This window comes from Salmo salar, chromosome 22 (genome assembly GCF_965601325.2).
Source record: "Salmo salar chromosome 22, fSalSal1, whole genome shotgun sequence".
Classification (NCBI taxonomy): Eukaryota; Metazoa; Chordata; class Actinopteri; order Salmoniformes; family Salmonidae; genus Salmo; species Salmo salar.
Window position 1 is genome coordinate 11,894,792 of NC_138312.1, and position 22,056 is coordinate 11,916,847.

General features: G+C 41.7%; 2 protein-coding genes across 2 annotated transcripts in view; both read right to left on the minus strand.

Moving 5' to 3' along the window:
• The window catches only part of LOC106582744 (ras-related protein Rap-1A), a 29,108-nt gene extending 27,413 nt beyond the window's left edge, over positions 1–1,695 (minus strand). The window contains exon 1 of the mRNA XM_014166129.3: positions 1,575–1,695. The gene's annotated coding sequence lies outside the window, so the exon portion shown is untranslated. The remainder of the gene's footprint in view (positions 1–1,574) is intronic.
• Positions 1,696–5,631: 3,936 nt separating this feature from the next.
• LOC106582745 (mitochondrial import inner membrane translocase subunit Tim17-A) lies at positions 5,632–20,925 on the minus strand. Its single transcript, XM_014166132.3, has 6 exons — positions 20,727–20,925; positions 16,784–16,883; positions 14,445–14,508; positions 14,207–14,335; positions 13,754–13,864; positions 5,632–6,443 (listed from the first exon to the last, which is right to left on the minus strand). Exons 1-6 carry the CDS (start codon positions 20,750–20,752, stop codon positions 6,370–6,372), a joined length of 504 nt encoding a protein of 167 aa, XP_014021607.1. The 5' UTR covers positions 20,753–20,925; the 3' UTR covers positions 5,632–6,369.
• Between the last annotated feature and the right edge of the window lie 1,131 nt (positions 20,926–22,056).

The following is a 22,056-nucleotide window of genomic DNA, read 5'->3' on the forward strand; positions in this document are numbered from 1 at the left end:
CAAGTCTAGGTCCAAAAGGCTACTTCTACTCCCAAGGTATAAGACTGTTGAACAATTCATCAAATGGCCACCCGGACTATTTACATTGACACCCCCCCCTTTGTTTTCACACACCTGCTACTCGCTGTTTATTATCTATGCATAGTCACCTTACTCCTACCTAAATGTACAAATTACCTCGACTAACCTGTACCCCCCCGCACATTGACTCGTTATTGTTATCTATTTTTCTTGTGTTACTTTCGCTTATTTAGTTACATTTTCTTAACTATTTATTGAACTGCATTGTTGGTTAAGGGCTTGTACGTAAGCACTTCACGGTAAGGCCTTACACCTGTTGTATTCCACGCACGTGACAAATAACATTTGATATCCAGCAATTTAGCACAGCCATTGAAGACCAGTGGGACAACATTCCACAGGCCACAATCAACAGCCTGATCAACTCTATGTGAAGAGGTGTCACGCCCCATGAGGCAAACAGTGGTCACACCAGATACTGACAGGTTCTCTGATCCACGCACCTAGTTTAAGGTATCTGTGACCAACAGATGTTTATCTGTACTCCCAGTCATGTGAAATCCATAGATTAGGGCCTAATGAATTTATGACAATTGACTGATTTCCTTTTATGAAGCGTAACTCAGTAAAATCTTTGAAATTGTAGCATGCTGCGTTTATATTTTTGTTCAGTATTCATCAGACATCCACATGTTAACCTAAATATTATTGTGATGGTACTATGATTTGGTAGCCTGGTTGCCAAATGACATGAGTGGCATGTTAGTTAAAGAGGCTGGTATCCAGTCCCAGACTAATGATTTGGCGCACTACTGTTAACTAGCTAACGTTACCTCTTGCACCCTGGCCAGCTAGCTAACAAACCCTGAGCCTACAAACACGGCTAGCTAAATCCTCACCGCTAACAACCAACAGCTAGCTAATTATCAGTTGACCCAGGTCAACTAGCTAACAACCGAGCTTGTTTAGTTCAAATTAATAACGTTACATATCTAACGTTATTGCTAAATCGAGTAACTACTTGTGTAGTAGCACATTCAAGTAGGTTTAAAACTAATTCAAAATGCCAAATGCCAGTTCACTAGCTAGCTTGTTAGGTACCACGCTAATAGTTAGCAAACTAGCACGCGACTGATTGGTCGCCTTCACGAACTAACGTCAGCTAGCTAGCTAGCTAGCTTTAACTGCATGCATTCCTGCGCCTCCGCACACAATACAAAACATAAACCAGCATGCACATCTTTGGATAGCTATAGTTATGTTAAAATACATTCCAAGTTTATCTACCTTATCTAACAACATGTAGAATGTTTTTCGCAACCATTTAGTTAGCTAACGTTTACCTGCCCTTCCGCCTGGCCTTGACTTAAAATGGGAGTGCACACAGCTTTTAGTGAGAGCGCAAATTCCTAATCTCAGTCGCTAAATGCAGCATATTCACTGTGCCATGCTTTCCTTTCTAATTGATCTCAAATTGTTTTGCCAAACATGTTACCGCAGTTGGCTTTTTGACAGCCTTGTTGGCAAAATAAAGTTAGCCTTTTTACACTCACCGTTTCTCGCTCGCTCCACTCCGCCACTGTCTGTGCCTATCTCCCCGGCCTCAGTGCGCAGTAGACGTCATTCCAAACTATTTCTCGGTTTTCTTAAAAGGGCAATGTCAAATTTTGCACTGGTTCCTTTTGTGGTGGTGGAGGACAGTACAACAAAAAAATACATTGGGTAATTCACAGCTCATAATTGCAATGCTTTATAATTTACTTATTTATGGATATATGTTCCATGCAGGATTTATTTTTAATCAACATCATGGCCCTATGACCCCTGACAAACCCAATCAGTTAACTCAGCCAAAGCATTTAAGCAAATATGTCAATCTTATTATCAAAATCAGGTAGCCTTGCCTAGCGGTTAGAGTGTTGGGTTGCTATAGTTCGAATCCCCAGGCAGACGAGGTGAAAAATCTGTCGATGTGCCCTTGAGCAACCCTTACTGCTCCAGGGTCGCCGTTGGTAATGGCAGACCCTGGCTGTGGCCCCACTCTCCGATATTGTCTCAGGGAAAGTTGGGATATGCTAAATGTATATTTCCAATTCACATGCATATTAATACACACTTGTACATGTGTGAAATAGGACTAATATAAGCACCCAGCAAATTAATATAAATGAGGATGTGGCATACAGGAGGTAAAGCATAGGTTTGCAGTGTTGTGTTTTGGCCCCTGTACTCCAGCACTTTGGATTTGAAATGATACAATGACTATGAGGTTAAAGTGCAGACTGTCAGCTTTAAATTGAGGGTATTTTCATCCATATCGGGTGTACATAGTCCGTGAGAAAGTTACAGACGCACAAATATCCCCAAGACATGCTAACCTCTCACCATTACAATAACAAGGGTGGTTAGCATTTTATGGGGGATATTATGCCTCTGTAACTTTCTCACTCATTATTACTCACAATTAATTCAGCATTATCCGTAGTCATAGTAGTATAGTAACAAGTCTTCAAGTCCCAGGCAACTTAGTTACACATTACGTGAAATTAAGGTGGTTTGCCAAACCATCTGTTATGTTTCACCCTCTGACCTCCTCACAGAGACTCATCTGAGTCATGGCACCAATGTGACCAACTGTGTGAACCCGGCTGGTTTTTAACATTGACAATAGAGTCAAATTGCTGCAGAAAGAGTTAGAGGCACAACAGCACATTGATGGATGGATGTTCAGATTGCCTAAAGAGAATGAAGATGGTGTGTGACAGCGGTGACTGACAACTTTTTATCATGCTCCTCTACAAACAGATAATTTTTTAATCCAACTGCATTTCAAATTGCCTGTAGCTGAGGACAGGTGTGTGTTTCAGGTAAATAAATAAAGAAAAATTCTCACAAGTTATAGGGTAACTCCACCACTTTTCAACCTCATATGCATTATTTTCAGCACCAAACCAGTGTCTACATATGTGAAAACGGTGCATTTTTCTTATCTTTTTAACGACAAATCATAGAAATGCGCCATGTTCACATATGTAGACACCAGTTAGGTGCTGGAGATAAGGATTATGAGGTTGAAAAGTGGTGGTAGCCCATTAACCACGAACAGCCCCTGGCAGTCCATTTTACTGAAAAGAAAACTGTAAGCTATAAAATTTCTCAAATTCACCATGCAGACTGATGAGAGAAAAAAAACAATGGATCATCAAAGAGAATGGTGCATTACACACAGACTTATACACAAAGCCCACAGACCACAATACCCTGCTACGTGCAGATAGTATGCATCCCCTTCCCCCCAAGAATGGTCTACCATATAGCCAGGAATGCATGGTTAAACAAATCTGTAGCCACCAGTCATATTTTGACAGCAATGCTAAGAAAAGAACAGATAAATGAAAATGAGAGGCAAAAAAGGACAAAACTCTTGATGCTGCAATTAGGAAAATATCTCAAAAACCAAGAGAAGAATTGCTCAAAACTAAACCAAAGAAGAAAAACATCCAGTGGTGTAAAGTACTTAAGTAAAAATACTTGAAAGTTCTACTTAAGTATTTTTGGGGGGTATCTGTACTTTACTTTACTATTTATATTTTTGCCAACTTTTACTTTTATTTCACTACATTCTGAAAGAAAATAATGTACTTTTTACTCCATTTTCCCTGACACCCAAAAGTACTTGTTACATTTTGACAGGAAAATTGTCCAATTCACACACTTATCAAGAGAACATCCCTGGTCATCCCTACTGCATCTGATCTGGCAGACTGACTAAACACAAATGCTTCGTTTGTAAATTATGTCTGAGTGTGCCCCTGAGTGTGCCGTCTGGTTTGCTTAATATAAGGAATTTGAAATGATTTATACTTTGACTTTTTACTTTTGATACCTAAGTACATTTTAGCAATTCCATTTACTTTTGATACTTAAGTATTTTAAAAAACAAATACTTTGACTTTTACTCAAGTAATATTTGGTTGTTTGACTTTGACTTTTACTTGAGTCATTTTCTATTAAGGTATTTTTACTTTTACTCAAGTATACAATTTGTACTTTTTCCAACACTGAAAACAACGTACACCAAGTGTTCCGAGAAAATGAAAGAAATCCTGAAAAAGCACTGGCATATTCTGCAATCAGACAAAAAAATTGCACACCTCTTCAAGGAACCCTCACTGGTGGTCTATAAGCGTGGTCGCAATATTGGGGATAACTTGACGAGGTCTGACATGCCCCCTGAGCCCACTTAGACACTCTTGACACCCATTCCAAAAGGGAACTACAAATATGGCTCATGCACACAGTGCAATAGCCCTACAAAAACATCCTTCTTCAGACATCCACATACAGGTCGAAAAATCCGTTAGGGGTATCACACCATGCAAGACAAAGGGAGTAATCTATCTCATCACCTGTTAATGTGGGAAAGCCTACATAGGACAAATTAAAAGACAGTTAAACGCATAGCTGAATCAGGTGTAAGAACACTGACTATCCAGTAGCAGCTCACTTTGTTGAAGCTAACCATCCTATCTCCTCCCTCAAATACAGAGGCATTGAGCATGTTACTCTACCAAAGAGAGGTTAACGTCGAGATCTTACTACTACAGAGGGAGGCCTACTGGATCTCCTGTCTAAAAACATTGACCCCTAGTGGTCTGAATGTTGACTTTGATCTCAGGTCCTTCTTATGAACAATTCTTCTTTATGCTCTTTTTTTATGAAGTCTTATAAATGAATATATTCTTTCTACAGCTTATCAGCATACACCCAATATGTTCCCCCTGTTGATGATGCATTAAGGTTGAACCAAAAGATTACATGTAACATGTTTATTGGAAACAATTAAATAAACGTGAAATTAAATCATGTATGTTGATGCTAATATTATGTACAATATCTAATTATGTTCCATATGATAACAATAGCCTAATATATTCTATATGCTGTAAACTATTGTCTTTTAACAGTTTCACTCAATTCATTCTAATCAACCTAATAATTATGACACACCCCACACTATTGTCATTGGTTTCACTAATTGCACTGTTTGTCGACATAACCTGGTTCAAACATTCATGACATTACCCTGAAGAAGGCACAGTGATGCCGAAACGTTAGTGTTTTACCCAATAAATGACTGGGAGTTTATATATAGAGTGTGCGACTCTATAAAAATAGTCGCACACTGAACAGATAACTGACATGGACAACTCTTTCAGGATATCTAGTGTATACTGCCCTCTACTGGTGACACTTGTGGGTTTTCTGGTTTTAGTCCTTGAGACAGAGCTCTCCAGGCTGAGATGCCAGTAGCTTCTGAATAACGTATGCCACTCAACACCAAAGCAAAAGGTGTGAAAAGATGTGAGGTTATATTAATCAAGTGGCATGATGTATGGCAGGGGTGGCTATCCTCATCCAGGAGATGTACTGGGTCTACAGGCTTTGCTCCAGCCCTGCTGAAACACAATCCTAAAATATATGTTTAAGAGCATACTCAATAACCATACACCAACAGAGATAATTTCAAACTTTTTCAGTGTCAAAAAGTTAAAGGGGAAATAAAGTTGCAGTTTGTGATCATTTGAAAGTTAAACAAAAGCTACAAAATAACATTTTAATTGACAACTTTTATTCTTCTGTCATTCAGACAAGTTGTATCAACCCCTTTCATGAGGACCATTGAGCAATTGGTGAGGTTTGAGGTCATCCTTTGCCAGCAGTAATTTGCTCCTCTCTTGGTGTTAAACGATAAAGCATTTAATTATCAACTACCAAAAAAATAAATAAGTCATTATAAAACCTAAGATTTCAGAGACAGCATAATGAATATTTGCCTTTTATACCGTTCAATAAAATATCAGCCTAGTTATTTCATTTACAAAACGGCACGCACAAGCACAGGATACGATGAACAATAAGGCAAATAAGCAATACATGCCAAATACATGCAGGAAAGCCTTTATATACACATGAAAGACATGATACAAGTTTGATAGAATCAATCTTTGACTGGACATTGACAGCCATGGCACTGAGCTTGACTCAACATCAACTTCAGTTTATCTGTCACACTTGCAGGGTATACATGCATGTATGATTGTACAAACCCACAAACTTTTCCCTCGTTCAAATATTTTAACCGATTTAGGGTGAACTAAACACAACTGAGAAGGCTGAGGATGGTAAAAGGCAAATCTGTACATCGGCTCTGGAAAAAAAAAGTGTGGATTTGCCCTTCAGTTCGACGACCCAGTCCATAACGTTAGGTGCAATTGTAATTGCGTAAAAATTTCCTCAATTTCCTAAGTGTAACTACAAAAAGGCCTAGAGGGTGAGAGGGACCTCTCACTGGTACTGTCTGTAGTCTCCTCCATAGGAGGGGGCAGGCATGGGGGCTGGCTCCTCAGCAAACTGGGGACCTATAGAAAGGGAAGAGGTGAGAAATGACATCAGGGATAATACATGAATAAGACAACTGGGCAGTAAGCAGTCATTCGTCCTGTTCAATATAAATAACACTATCCAATTCAAGATGGCGGCAGGGCAGTTTTGCTGAGCGTGTTGTTTCACACTGTTTCTAGTTTTTATTACTTAGCAAAACCGTTAAAGGCTGCGAGACTTGTCATTAAACAACAGACAAAATCTAAAATCCTACAGGATCAAAGAGTTAAATTGACATTCTACAGGAGATCCAAGCAGGTGTGGTGCCCTTCCTGAAAGTCGAGAGGATACATCTGTGCTGTGTCTGACAGTCCAGACACGTTGGGCCAACTAGCCTTGGATACTCCTCGACGGTCAGGTTGTTTAAAATCTGTGCTTCGCCATTCTACCAGAATCTTCTGACTCCACTCCTGCCTTGCTGTGTGGTGGAAACCGGAGGTCGGTATCTGCGCTGTGACATAAAGTCTAGATGCGCTGGGCTTCCTAGCCACCGGTCAACTGTGCCCGCTCAGCCTCACTGTGCTGTAGCCTACTGCAAGGCGACTAGGTGCATTGACCAGACCCACACACTGGGCGAAAAACATGTCAGTACATTCCTGCAGCGGCTGTTGAACGCGCTGACCGTTGTAAGGTAACAACGCTCGGGCACACACTTGCTTTCTAACTCCACTAGACCTGTAGGATACAGCTGAACATTTTTAGGGAATTTAAGGTTTCAAAAGATTGACTCAGTATATTTTTTTCCTTTTTGTTTTAGTGAATTGTTGGATTCAGTGGTATTTTTTTTTATTTTTGTACAAATGGTTTTAATTGCTGGCTACATGGGTTATGGCTCATTGCATAGTCTAAATTATCAAAAAGAAATCTCCCTAACCCAGAGATGGCGCTACACCATACTTTGACTGACGGTATAGCAGCTTTTATCTTTCAGAGGGATCAGATTGTGTTACCATTTGACTTCTACTGTGACATGCTCATAAAAACTTCTCATCTACAGGGTTTGGTCTGGCTAAAAACGGTGTTTGTTGTATCAGATGACTGTAGTTTGGATTATTTTTAATCTGCAGAGATGTTACGAAGAAACATATCAAGGTGTTTTATTATTCTCCTGCTTTTGGTATCAGGAAACATTCACCTAAACCCAGGCCCATTGGCTATGGATTAACTTCCCACTCCAAATGATTTTAAAACTAGATCAGGGTTGGGACTGATGCATATTATGGTGAGGAGTTTGATGCCAAAATTGGACATGATAAAAGTCTGGGTTCACACTGCTGACCCAGATGTCTTAGTACTGTCCATGACCTGGCTTAAGAAATCTGTTCTAAATCAGTCTATAGGCTTGGATGGTTATAATGTTTATCGATGTGACCGACAAAGTAAAGGGGGAGGTATAGCAATCTACTGGAGTTGCAATCTACTGCAGAGACAGCCTGCAGAGTTCTGTCATGCTATCCAGGTCTGTGACCAAACAGTTTGAGCTTCTACTTTTAAAAATCCACCTTTCCAGAAATAAGTCTCACTGTTGCCGCTTGTTATAGACCCCCCCCCCCAGCCACCAGCTGTGCCCTGGACACCATATGTGAATTAATCGCCCCCCATTTATCTTCAGAGTTTGCACTGTTAGGTGACCTAAACTGGGATATGCTTAACACCCCGGCCATCCTACAATCTAAGCTAGATGCCCTCAATCTCACACAAATTATCATGGATCCCACCAGGTACAACCCTAAATCCATAAACATGGGCACCCTCATATATATCATCCTTACCAACCTGACCTCTAAACACACCTCTGCTGTCTTCAACCAGGATCTCAGAGATCACTGCCTCATTGCCTGCGTCCGTAATGGGTCCGCGGTCAAACGACCACCCCTCATCACTGTCAAACGCTCCCTAAAACACTTCAGCGAGCAGGCCTTTCTAATCAATCTGGCCCAGGTATCCTGGAAGGATATTGACCTCATTCCGTCAGTAGAGGATGACAGGTTATTCTTTAAAAGTGCTTTCCTCACCATCTTAAATAAGCATGCCCCATTCAAAAAATGTAGAACTAAGAACAGATATAGCCCTTGGTTCACTCCAGACCTGACTGCCCTTGACCAGCACAAAAACATCCTGTGGCGTACTGCATTAGCATCGAATAGCCACCGCAATATGCAACTTTTCAGGGAAGTTAGGAATCAATATACACAGGCAGTTAAGAAAGCAAATGATAGCTTTTTTAAACAGAAATGTGCATCCTGTAGCATAAACTCCCAAAAGTTCTGGGACACTGTAAAGTCCATGGAGAATAAGAGCACCTCCTCCCAGCTGCCCAATGCACTGAGGCTAGGAAATACTGTCACCACCGATAAATCTACGATAATTGAGAATTATCGTAGATAAGCATTTTTCTACAGCTGGCCATGCTTTCCACCTGGCTACCCCTACCCTGGTCAACAGCTTTGCACCCCCCACAGCAACTTGCCCAAGCCTCCCCCATTTCTCCTTCACCCAAATCTAGATAGCTGATGTTCTGAAAGAGCTGCAAAATCTGGACCCCTACAAATCTGCTGAGCTAGACAATCTGGACCCTCTCTTTCTAAAATTATCTGCCGCAATTGTGGCAACCCCTATTACTAGCCTGTTCAACCTCTCTTTCGCATCGTCTGAGATCCCTAAATATTGGAAAGCTGCCGTGGCCATCCCCCTCTTCAAAGGGGGAGACACTCTAGACCCAAACGGTTACAAACCTATATCTATCCTACCCTGCCTTTCTAAAGTCTTCGAAAGCCACGTTAACAAACAGATCACCTCCCATTTTGAATCCCACCGTACCTTCTCCGCTATGCAATCTGGTCATGGGTGCACCTCAGCCACGCTTAAGGTCCTAAACGATATCATAACCGCCATCAATAAAAGACAATACTGTGCAGCCGTATTCATCGACCTGGCCAAGGCTTTCGACTCTGTCAATCACCTCATTCTTAAATCGGCAGACTCAACAGCCTTGGTTTCTCAAATGACTGCCTTGCCTGGTTCACCAACTACTTCTCAGATAGAGCTCAGTGTGTGAAATCGGAGGGCCTGTTGTCCGGACCTCTGGCAGTCTCTATGGGTGTGCCACAGGGTTCAATTCTCAGGCCGACTCTTTTCTCTGTATACATCAATGATGTCGCTCTTGCTGCTGGTGATTCTCTGATCCACCTCTACGCAGACGACACCATTCTGTATACTTCAGGCCCTTCTTTGGACACTGTGTTAACTAACCTCCAGACGAGCTTCAATGCTATACAACTCTCCTTCTGTGGCCTCCAACTGCTCTTAAATGCAAGTAAAACTTAATGCATGCTCTTCAACCGATCGCTGCCCGCACCTGCTCGCCCGTCTAGCATCATTACTCTGGACGGTTCTGACTTAGAATATGTGGACAACTACAAATACCTAGGTGTCTGGTTAGACTGTAAACCCTCCTTCCAGACTCACATCAAGCATCTTCAATCCAAAATTAAATCTAGAATCGGCTTCCTATTTCACAACAAAGCATCCTTCACTCATGCTGCCAAACATACCCTCGTAAAACTGACCATCCTACCGATCCTTAACTTCGGCTATGTCATTTACAAAATAGCCTCCAACACTCTACTCAGCAAATTGGATGCAGTCTATCACAGTGCCATCTGTTTTGTCACCAAAGCCCCATATACTACCGACCACTGCGACCTGTATGCTCTCGTTGACTGGCCCTCGCTTCATATTCGTCGCCAAACCCACTGGCTCCAGGTCATCTATAAGTCTTTCCTAGGTAAAGCTCCGCCTTATCTCAGCTCACAGGTCACGATAGCAGCACCCACGCGTAGCACACGCTCTAGCAGGTATATTTCACTGGTCACCCCCAAAGCCAACTCCTCATTTGGCCGCCTTTCCTTCCAGTTCTCTGCTGCCAATTACTGGAACGAATTGCAAAAATCTCTGAAGCTGGAGACTCATATCTCCCTCACTACCTTTAAGCATCAGCTGTCAGAGCAGCTTACAGATCATTGCACCTGTACATAGCCCATCTGTAAATAGCCCACCCAACTACCTCATCCCCATATTATTTTTGTTGTTGTTGTTGCTCCTTTGCACCCCAGTATCTCTACTTGCACATTCATCTTCTGTTCATCTATTACTCCAGTGTGTAATTGCTAAATTGTAATTATTTCGCCACTATGGTCTATTTATTGCCTTACCTCCCTAATCTTACTTAATTTGCACACACTGTAGATAGACTTTTCTTTCTTCTCCATGTGTAACTCTGTTGTTTGCGTCGCACTGCTTTGCTTTATCTTGGCCAGGTCGCAGTTGTAAATGACAACTTGTTCTCAACTGGCCTACCTGTTCAAATAATGGTGAAATAAAAATAAATAGCCATCTATATTAAAGACAGATGTGGTTACTGAACTAAGGTCTTTATCTAAACCAAAACAGTTTGAGTTTTTAGCATTGAAACTGCAGTTATCAAAAGCTGTGAACTTAAGATTTGATAGGATGTTATTGACCTCCATCTGCAAAAGTAGAATCCCTGGATTCTCTGGCTGAACTGATGCGTGGTTGGGGGGGAAATGAAATGGTCCTTATGGGCGATTTAAACTGGGATTGGTTATCTCCAAACTCCGAGGCCATAAGACGACTGTGCAATACATAACATTTTACTCAAATTATAAACGCAGTCACAAGACTTAATCCTAAAGACATCTCTACATCAACACTTATTGACGTTATTCTAACAAACAATCCGCATAAATACTCAGCTGTTGGTATTTTCGCTAACGATTTAAGTGATTATTGTGCAGTTGCTTGCATTAGAGACACCAAAATCCCCAAAGTGCCCTCTTGGTTCATAGTCAAATGAAATTTTAGGCAGTTCGGTGAGCAGGCATTCCTGCATGAACTTTATGCATGCAACTGGGATAGGATTGCGCTTATTCCAGATATCGAACAGGTATTCTCCTATTTTCATTCTATAAACACACCCCTCTCAAAAAGTACCAGGTAAGAGGTAGAGACAATCCCTGGTTTACAGGGGAATTATCTGATTTGAACCAAAAATGAAATACACAATGGGCCAAAGCCAGAAAGGGTAATTCCCAGACTGAATGGCAGTTATTCAGGGCACTGAGAAATAAGTGCACCTTGCTAATACGGAAATGCAAATCTAGCTTCTACTACGAATCTACCAAGGCAAACCTCAATAATCCGAAATTATGGAAAACCATTAAATCCATGAATGCTAACACGAACTCCTCTGGTCTTGTGCTGAAGTTGACCTCAAATTCAATGATGTGACTGACAAGAATAAACTTGACATGTTTAATGAGCATTTTGCTAAAGCTGGGCATTTATTTGATAATGAACTCCTTCCTAACATCTCAAATGAGGCGGTGAATGAAACTGCCACTTGTCGGCCTATGGTTCATCCATTTCATTTTACTGAGATCGAGCTTTCAGAAGTAAAGGAACTCAAATCTATTAATATTAAGAAAGCAGCGGGCCCGGATTAATTAAACCCGTATTTTCTCAAAGTTGGTGCAGAGATCATTGCTGCCCCTCTCACTCATATTTTAAATATTTTATTGGCGAGTAATACCATTCCAAAAGTCTGGAAAGCAGCCTATGTCACGCCTTTACATAAAGGTGGAGATCCGTCCCAGTTGGATAACTATCGTCCCATATCTAAACTGTCTGCTTTGGCAACAGTTTTAGAAAAGCTTGTGAACTCAAAGTTGAAAGACTTTTTTTCTAATAACTCAGTTTTATCTCAATTCCAGTCGGGTTTTAGAGCCAAGCATTTCCTTCGCCTCCAACCCCTTTCCATGCGTGGAACGGATGTTGGTGGGCCTAGGTCTACATAAGGGTGCTAATTTTTTTTTAAATCCCAAAAGCTCTGACGAAGGCCGTGAGGCCGATACGTAAGCTTATTAAAGATCAGTGATACTATCAAGAGCAGTGTACGGTTTCCTTTTTCATTCATCTTGTTCAACTATTGCCATGCACCTGCAAAAAGTTTGCTCAGATGTGCGAGTGCCTTTTGAATTTTGAGAGCCAAGCATAGCACAATTACTGCTGTAAGTAAGGTTGTAGGTGATATTCTAGATGCTCCGGACAAGAAAAATCACTTTCACTTTTTATTGACTGTTGCCATGTCCAGCTGTTGAAAATACTAAAAAAGGTTGGTTTAAGTGTTGATGCATTGGATTGGTTCCAAAACTACCTTTCTGACAGAACACAGTGTGTAGCTCAGGAGGGTATGAAATCTGAGTTTCAAAGGCAGCTTTTCCAATTGAAACTTGTGCTCAATGAAAGGAAAACAACGTTTATGGTTCTCTTTCCTGAAAGTAAACAGATGGCGTCACTTGCCGATTTGAACTATAACAGGCCAGCAAATTGATAGGGTCTCCTCCTATAAGTATCTTGGGATTTGGTTAGATGAAAAGTAGAATTTTAAACAGCACATTGATAACTTGGCTACGAAACTGAAGTTGAAATTGAGTTTCTATTTCATGAACAAATCTTGCTTTTCAATGTTAGTCAGAAAAGATCTTGTTCAAAGCACTTTAAAAAAAATCAGTACTGGATTATGGTGATATTGTCTATATGCAAGCCTCAGCAAGTACCTTAAACTCTGGACACGGTTAATCATGGTGCTTTAAGATTTATTACAAATGCTAGATCACTTACCCATCACTGTGATTTGTATGCTATGGTGCAATGGACCTCTCTCTCCACTAGGAGGCTAAAGCACTGGTACACTTTAATGTGTACAAAGCATTGATGGGACAACACCCTTTGTGTCTCTGTTCTTTACTGACCAGATCAGTCACTCAATATAGTCGTCGTTCACAGTCGCTGTTGTCCTTGTCTCTTCCTAAGGCTAGAACTGAGATGGGACAATCTTTTTCCCATAATGCCCTGTCATCCTGGAACATGCTTCAGAAGATTTTAAAGTCCTTGCCTGTTTTTAAGACTCTGATCGACAACACTGTTTGTGATAACTGCTTGTTTCTAATCTTCAATTGTATCTTTAACTTGTGACAATTTGTCTTTTGTATGTGTTCTGTAATGTTTTATGGACACGCTACTATTTCCCTGTTTTGCGTTCTTGCCAGGTCGTCCTCGCAAAAGAGGTTAACCTCAAATGCGTTTTACCTGGTTAAATAAAGGTTAAATATATTAAATAAAATATTTGCACTCCCTATAACCCTTCATTGTAGCCCTGTAAATCAACTACAGCATAAGACAGCATTCCTCAGAGAGGCACACTGACCAGTTGGGAACTGTGACGAAGCAAATCTAGTGAGCAGGATTCCAGCTCCCTCTATCAATGCCAGTAGTATACCTCCCATTGCAGCAGAGCCTACCATGGCCACTGGTCCATCTGAGGACAAACAATAAAGGAATCAGTACAACATAGACTAGCAATTAGTCTTTACAGTATACCAAAAAAATAAACATACATTTACATTGAACAAACACTGGGTCTACGTGAATGCTCTGAATTTACAAGCCCATGTTGTATGTTAAGCATGCGGAAATACATAACTGTGTTCAACAAGGAACCAATGGTGAACTTTGTGCAAAAGTTATTGTAAGATAGCTGTATAAAGACATTTTTCTTTGTATGAGTATGTGTGTGAAAGTGTGACAGAAAAACAGTACGAGGGCCCCTTCTTCACACCAATGTCTGTCTTAAAATGTGAATTATTAAACTATCACTCACTTCTTGCTGCGAGGATGGCTCCAGTCATGGCCCCGCTTGTGATGGAGTTCCAGGGGTCCTCTTTCCCCCGTACCTTTACCAACCCACAGTCAATCATGGAGAAGAGGCCTCCCCATACTGCAAAGCTACCTACAATACAACATAACATAATTTGCGCGGTTTCAGACAGAGCAAGCAACAATGACTTGCAGTCTGAGAACAAAAGAGCCAAATAAGCTTGAACTTGACGTGCACTTACCCCCCAACTGTGGGGCTCTGGTCTTGATGGCTGTCATGCTACCTTTCAATCTGTGGCTCATCCCCTGAGAACAAAAAGATGGCATCAAAACTCCTCATTCTTCACACCTCACTATGCCCAACCCATTCAGCACAGTACAAAATTCAGTCAAACAGGTTTCTAGTTGACTTAACTGTTCCTTCATATCCCATAGGCAAGCTATATCGAACATAGCTGTCAAGTTACATTTTACAAAAATATAAAACGCAACATGCAATTTCAACAATTTTACTGAGTTTCAGTTCATATAAGGAAATCTGTCAATTGAAATAAATTCATTAGGCCCTAATCTATGGAGTTCACATGACTGGGAATACAGATATGCATCGGTTAGTCACAGATACCTTAAAAAAGGTAGGGGCGTGGGTCAGAAAACCAGTCAGTATCTGGTGTGACCACCATTTGCCTCATGCAGGGCGACATCTCCTTCGCATAGGCTGTTGATTGTGGCCTGTAGAATGTTGTCCCACTCCGCTTCAATGGCTGTGCGATGTTGTTGGATATTGGCAGGAACTGGAACACACTGTCGTACACGTCGATCCAGAGCATCCCAAACATGCTCAATGGGTGACATTTCTGGTGAGTATACATGCTGTCATGTAAACATCTTTCTAGCGTGAAATAGTTTCCAACCGTTCTGATTGTGACATCATGCTGTGACATTTCTCCCAGTATGAAAAAGATCCCAGTTCAATAAATGCACGCCATCTCTTTATGTGGATGGCTGAGCTCGTGTAGATGTTTCTCTCACACCCTCCCTCAAACTCGAAAAACGTGTGTGTGAAGCAAATCCGCATGCCCTCATCTGCCAATCAATGGTGGCCAGGAGTATTGACTTTGACCAATCACAAGCTTGTCGAGGCGTGAGGTCAGCATGTAAATACACGGAATCGCATGTCAAAGTGCTGGGGGTTGATGCGAGGAGAGATTTTTTGCCATTGCAAAGACTTGGGCGACTACGTTTTCGATTGACAGTGCATACATTTCTTAGTTAGCTAGCTATGCAAACAAGTTAAAACTGCACACCTCTAAGAACAATCCAACCAGTTAATTATGCTTGTTACCTAGCCAAATCAATGGTGAGGGGGTGTGAGAGAAACATCTCCACGAGCTCAGTAATCCACACAGACACTTTCAATTATTGACTGGAAACATTTTCACGCTGTCTAGATTTTTACATGACACAGGCCATGGAATAACTGGGACATTTTCAGCTTCCAGGAATTATGTACAGATCCTTGTGACATGGGGCCCGTGCATAATCATGTTGAGACATGAGGGGATGGCGGCGGATGAGTGGCACGACAACGAGCCTCGGGATCTCGTCACAGTATCTCTGTGCATTCAAATTGCCAACGATAAAAAGCAAATTGTGTTCGTTGTCCGTAGCTTATGCCTGCCCAACCCATAACCCCACCATGGGGCACTCTGTTACCAACGTTGACATCAGCAAACTGCTCGCCCACAAAACGCCATCCAAGCTGTCTGCCACCTTCCCGGTACAGTTGAAACCGGGATTCATCCGTTAAGAGCACACTTCTACAGCGTCCCAGTGGCCACCGAAGGTGAGCATTTACCCACTGAAAGTCGGTTACAACACCGAACTTCAATCAGGTCAAGACACTAGTGAGGAAAACGAGCACACAGATGAGCTTCCCTGAGACGGTTTCTGACAGTTGGTTCAAGAATTCTTCGATTGTGCAAACCCACAGCAGTTTCATCAGCCGTCCGGGTGGCTGGTCTAAGACGACCACAAGGTGAGGAAGCCGGATGTGGAGGTCCTGGGCCGGCGTGGTTACATGTGGTTGTGAGGCCAGTTGTACGTACTGCCACATTCTCCAAAACGAAGTTGGAGGCAGCTTATAGTGGAGAAATGAACATTCAATTCTCTGGCAACACCTCTGGTGTACATTCCTGCAGTCAGCATGCCAATTGCACGCTCCCTTAAAACTTGAGACATCTGTGGCATTGTGTTGTGCGACAAAGCTGCACCTTTTAGTGGCCTTTTATTGTCACCAGTACAAGGTGCACATGTGTAATGATCATGCATGCTGTTTAATCAGTTTGTTGATATACCACAACTGTCAGGAGAATGGATTATCTTGGGAAATGCTCACTAACAGGGATGTTAACAAATTTGAGCAAAAAATTTGAGAGTAAAGCTTTTTGTGTGTACAGAACATTTCTGGGATCTTTTATTTAGGCTCACGAAACATGGGACCAACACTTTATATGACGTTTATATTTTTGTTCAGTGTCATTTTGCAAATGGGGGAATTTATTGGCATGGCTGAACTTACTGCAGGTGAATTTCTAAAGCCCTTGACAGCCTGGAAGATCCCTCCTCCAATGGCCCCCATGGTGAAAGCACCCCCACAGTCGTCCACGATTCTCCACGGACTGAAAAAACACAGTATGGTCAATAAACACACACGTCTTTACCAGTTTGCTTCAGGGTCATAGTTGCATTTAAATGCATGATACATAGCTAGCTAGTGTAAAGTAGCCTGAAGGCTTGTGTCAACTGGCTATTAAAAGTGTGTGATTGCCACCTAGTAATGTTAGATAACGGTAGGCTAGTGTTGCACTGTATACCGGTACCACGGTAATATCACGGTACCAAAACGTCATGATACTTCTAATAACATTTTAGAATACCATAGTACTGTTTCATATGACACTACCACATGTTTTGGCCCTACCGATCCAAAGATCCAGCTGTCGCCTGTGATAAAATGGTTTATAAAGTCAGTTAAATTTGTTAAGCAACTAGTCTCTTGTATGCGCCAGTCCAAAAATGCCCACATCACTTTCAGGCGCAGCTCACGTGTGGCAGCTGTGATCAGCCAGACTCATCCCCTACCAGTCTTCACTCAAAGGTTATCTCTGTCCATTCTTCCTGCGCATCTACAGTGGATTCGGAAATTATTCCGACCCCTTGACTTTTTCCACATTATTGTTATGTTACAGCCTTATTCGAAAATTGATTAAATTGTTTTTGATCCTCATCAATCTACACACAATACCCCATAACGACAAAGCAAAAATAGGTTTTTAGAAATTTTAGCAAACTGTAATAATACATTTACATAAGAATCACGACCCTTTACTCAGTACTTTATTTTTGACATTTTTTTACTACTTTTTCACCGCAATTGGTAGTTACAGTCTTGTCTCATCGCTGCAACTCCCGTACGGACTCGGGAGAGGCGAAGGTCGAGAGCCATGCATCCTCTGAAACACAACCCAGCCAAGCCGCACTGCTTCTTGACACAATCCCAGGATCTCTAGTGGCACCACTGCGCCACTCAGGAGGCCCTACTCAGTACTTTGTTGAAGCACCTTTGGTAGCTATTACAGCCCCGAGTCTTCTTCGGTATGATGCTACAAGCTTGGCACAAATGTATTTGGGAGTTTCTTCCATTCTCCTCTGCAGATCATCTCAGGCTTTGTCAGGTTGGATGGGGAGCGTCATTGCACAGCTATTTTCAGGTCTCTGCAGAGATGTTCGATCAGGTTCAAGTCCAGGCTCTGGCTGGGCCACTCAAGGACATTCAGAAACTTGTCCCGAAGCCACTCCTGCGTTGTCTTGGCTGTGTGCGTAGGGTCGTTGTCCTGTTGGAAGGTGAACCCTTGCCCCAGTTTGAGATCCTGAGCACTCTGGAGCAGGTTTTCGTCAAGGATCTCTCTGTACTTTGCTCAGTTAATCTTTTCCTCGATCCTGACTAGTCTCCCAGTCCCTGACGCTGAAAAACATCCCCACAGCATGATGCTGCCACCACCATGCTTCACTATAGGATGGTGCCAGGTTTCCTCCAGTCATGACACTTGGCATTCAGGCCAAAGAGTTCAATCTTGGTTTCATCAGACCAGAGAATCTTGTTTCTCATGGTCAGAGTCCTTTAGGTGCCTTTTGGCAAACTCCAAGCTGGCTGTCATGTGCCTTTTACTGAGGAGTGGCTTCCATCTGGCCACTCTAACACAAAGGCCTGATTGGTGGAGTGCTGTAGAGATGGTTGTCCTTCTGAAAGGTTCTCCCATCTCCCCAGAAGAACTCTAGAGCTCTGTCAGAGTGACCATCGGGTTCTTGGTCACCTCCCTGACCAACACCATTCTCCCCCGATTGATCAGTTTGGCCGGGCAGACAGCTCTAGGAAGAGGTGGTTCCAAACTTCTTCCATTTAAGAATGATGGAGGCCACGGTGTTCTTGGGGACCTTCAATGCTGCAGAAATGTTTTGGTACCCTTCCCCAGATCTGTGCCTCGACACAATCCTGTCTCGGAGCTCTACGGACAATTCCTTCGACCTCATGGCTTGGTTTTTGCTCTGACATGCACTGTTAACTGTGGGACCTTATATAGACAGGTGTGTGCCTTTCCAAATCATGACCAATCAATTGAATTTACCACAGGTGGACTCCAATCAAGTTGTAGAAACATCTCAAGGATGAACAATGGCAAAAGGATGCACCTGAGCTCAATTCCAAGTTCCATAGCAAAGTGTCTAAAATACTTATGTAAAGGTTTCTGTATTTTTTTGTAAGTTTTTGCTTTGTCATTATGGGGTATCGTTTGTAGATAGATTTTTAAGTTGGGAGTAGTGTATGTATGTTTGTGGGAGAGAAAGTGGTGTGTGTGCTTATGAGAGAGGGAGACAGAGTGGCTAAATCCTAAATCACCCTCTTTCCTTCCCCTCTGCCATCCATTTGCAAGCGCCTCTTTCATTTGCACAAGTGTCCCAAAGCTGAGGGAGTGAAAATTATCGAGGGTGTAGGGGCTAATTAGCCCCTCCGGTAGGCACTTCGACTGAGCCTGCAACGCTGCCGGCTTCATAGCGAAGTGGAATCCCATAAGGCACGGCATTATTTTTTTGTTTGCACAGTTTCACACAAAATAATGGAGCGGCGTGCCTATTTATATGACACGTGCATTTGTTTATGTATGATGTCGAGACTTGACACGTTTAACAAACTAAATGTTTAACTGTTACTGAGGTTTATATTTCGTAAAACGACAGGGGAGATTTGTTCATTTGAATTTCTTGCTCTTTTTATTATTGAAATGGAGAATATGAATTGCATCACTCAAGTCACGAGTGTGTCCCGAAGTTGATGGGTTTACTGATCTCCTCAACCACTCTCTGGAAGTCCCCCACAATTTTGTCAGCAACCTCCGACCGTGTTCGTGTTGGTAGGGGCGAGGCGGTGGTACCACCAAGCGTGTGAGGGAGTGTTGTGTGTGTGTTAACTGAAGAGTAAAGGTTTCATGCAGTGTTTTCCCCTTACTGCCACAAGGACATACAATTAATTATGCATGTATATGCCTTCCCCCAATACATGTCAGACATGCTTTTAAGTTATGTACCCAGTAGGTCCCTCAGGTCCTCTGGCACGGGCCTTTTAACTATCCCAAAGCCCAAGAGGCAGCCTTTAGTTATTATGTCCCCAGCCTCTGGAATAGCCTGCCACAGAACCTGAGGTGGGCTGAAACTGTGGACATATTTAAACGATATCTTAAAACTTATTTTCAGCTTTGCTTTTCCTTAGGGTGCTTTTTAGTTGTTCCGTAAACATTTCAGCTTTTATTTTCCTTGTTTTTTCCCCCCTGTAAAGCACATGTATGTCTGAAATATGCCCCCCATTGTATCGCGATACTTGGCCTGGTATCGTGACAACACTAGTAGCAAAGTTGTGCTAGTAGGCTTACCTAGCTACTGTAGCATCTTGAAAGGTACCTAGTAACACAGCACATTATTTTACCAACTATAGCTAGCATATCACATTAGCGAGTGGACTAACAGTTACTTACTATCGGTGTCTGATATTTACTTCATATATATATATGCTTTCGCATGAGGGAGCATGCAGACTTGTCGTTACATCATACGTTGTAAATTGATTGAGCTAGCAGCAGGGCTAACTATTTGGGCATTAGCTAGTTACAAAGCAAATGTGGGAATTATTCAGATTAATTTGTGGTGGATAATGTGTATCACACAACGTACAAGTGAAATTACAGTTAAGCGTTTGACATATCAAACAACAGCGCCTGAACGCTCAACAAGGTCACTGAAGTGGGCTAGCAACTCAGCTAGCTAGCATCTTCGGAGTCGGACGGTTTAGGGGTTTCAAATATTAGTTTGGATTAAAGATATATTTCATGTATATTTTAACAGATTCGTGGTGCTGTTACGACACCAGCAACACTGTGTTGCAATTTAGTTTACTAGATGCTTTCACTCACCATGGCTCCCGTGCGTATTCCTCCATTTTGTTCTTTCACTGTTCCCTTCTGACGTAACTGCCGCGTTCAAAACAACTGGGAACTCGGAATTTGGAACTAGGAAATCTCCGACTTCAGTGCGTTCATGACAACTGGGAATTCCAAGTCAAGAGCTCGGGCCTCTTTTTTTCCTTTGCACCCCAGTATTTCTACTTTGCACACTCATCTACTGTCAAATCTACCATTCCAGTGTTTTAATTGCTATATTGTATTTACCCAGCCACCATGGCCTATTTATTGCCTTTACCTCCCTTATCTCACCTCATTTGCTCACATTGTATATAGACTTATTTTTCTACTGTATTATTGACTGTATGTTTGTTTTCCTCCATGTGTAACTCTGTGTTGTTATATGTGTCAAACTGCTTTGCTTTATCTTGGCCAGGTCGCAGTTGTAAATGAGAACTTGTTCTCAACTTGCCTACCTGGTTAAATAAAGGTGAAAAAAAATACAGCTCTCACTTTCCAACCTGAAGATCAGTGACGTCATTATTTTTACCTCGTTTTTTTACAGAGTTCCCAGTTATCTTGAAAGCGCCAAACAACGGAGGAAGAGGACATTTTTTATGATTCCATTTTTTTAATTGAACCTTTATTTAACTAGGCAAGTCAGTTTAAGAACAAATTCTTATTTACAATGATGGCCTAGGAACAGTGGGTTAACTGCCTTGTTCAGTGGCAGAATGAAAGATTTTTACCTTGTCAGCTCGGAGATTTGATCAATCTAACCACTAGGCTACCTGCCACGCAAACATCACAAAATAAATAAAGACATATTTTATTTGTGCATTAATTTGTCTTAATTAGGGATTTACAGCAAAGACTTAGGTTAGTTAAATCCTTTGTAATTCCGCTTCACAATGGCTTATCAACTTGAAACATTTTAGGGTAATCAAAGACATTACCATGAACCATATTTTGTTTGCAAGAATAAGGAAACTATTAACAATTCACTTTTTTGACTATGTAACGCTAATGCTTAAAATAACCATAAAAAAATCTTCTCATGGACTAAAAGTCAGATTCACTCCAAATTTGGTCTTTGGACTTATTCAAAGATGGCCACAGTACACCAGTAGATGCATATTAGCACATATACTAATATGCAAAAAAAATATATAGATTCTCATAAACCATAGGATCAAATTACACTAAACTTTGTTTGAGAAAAGCTAAGGGATTGGTCAAAAGATGGCTGAGTTATTGACAAATGTCCATTTAAACCATTGTAAATCCACTCCACTTTACACTTGTCATCACTATCATGGACGTCCCTAAGGCGAACCACACT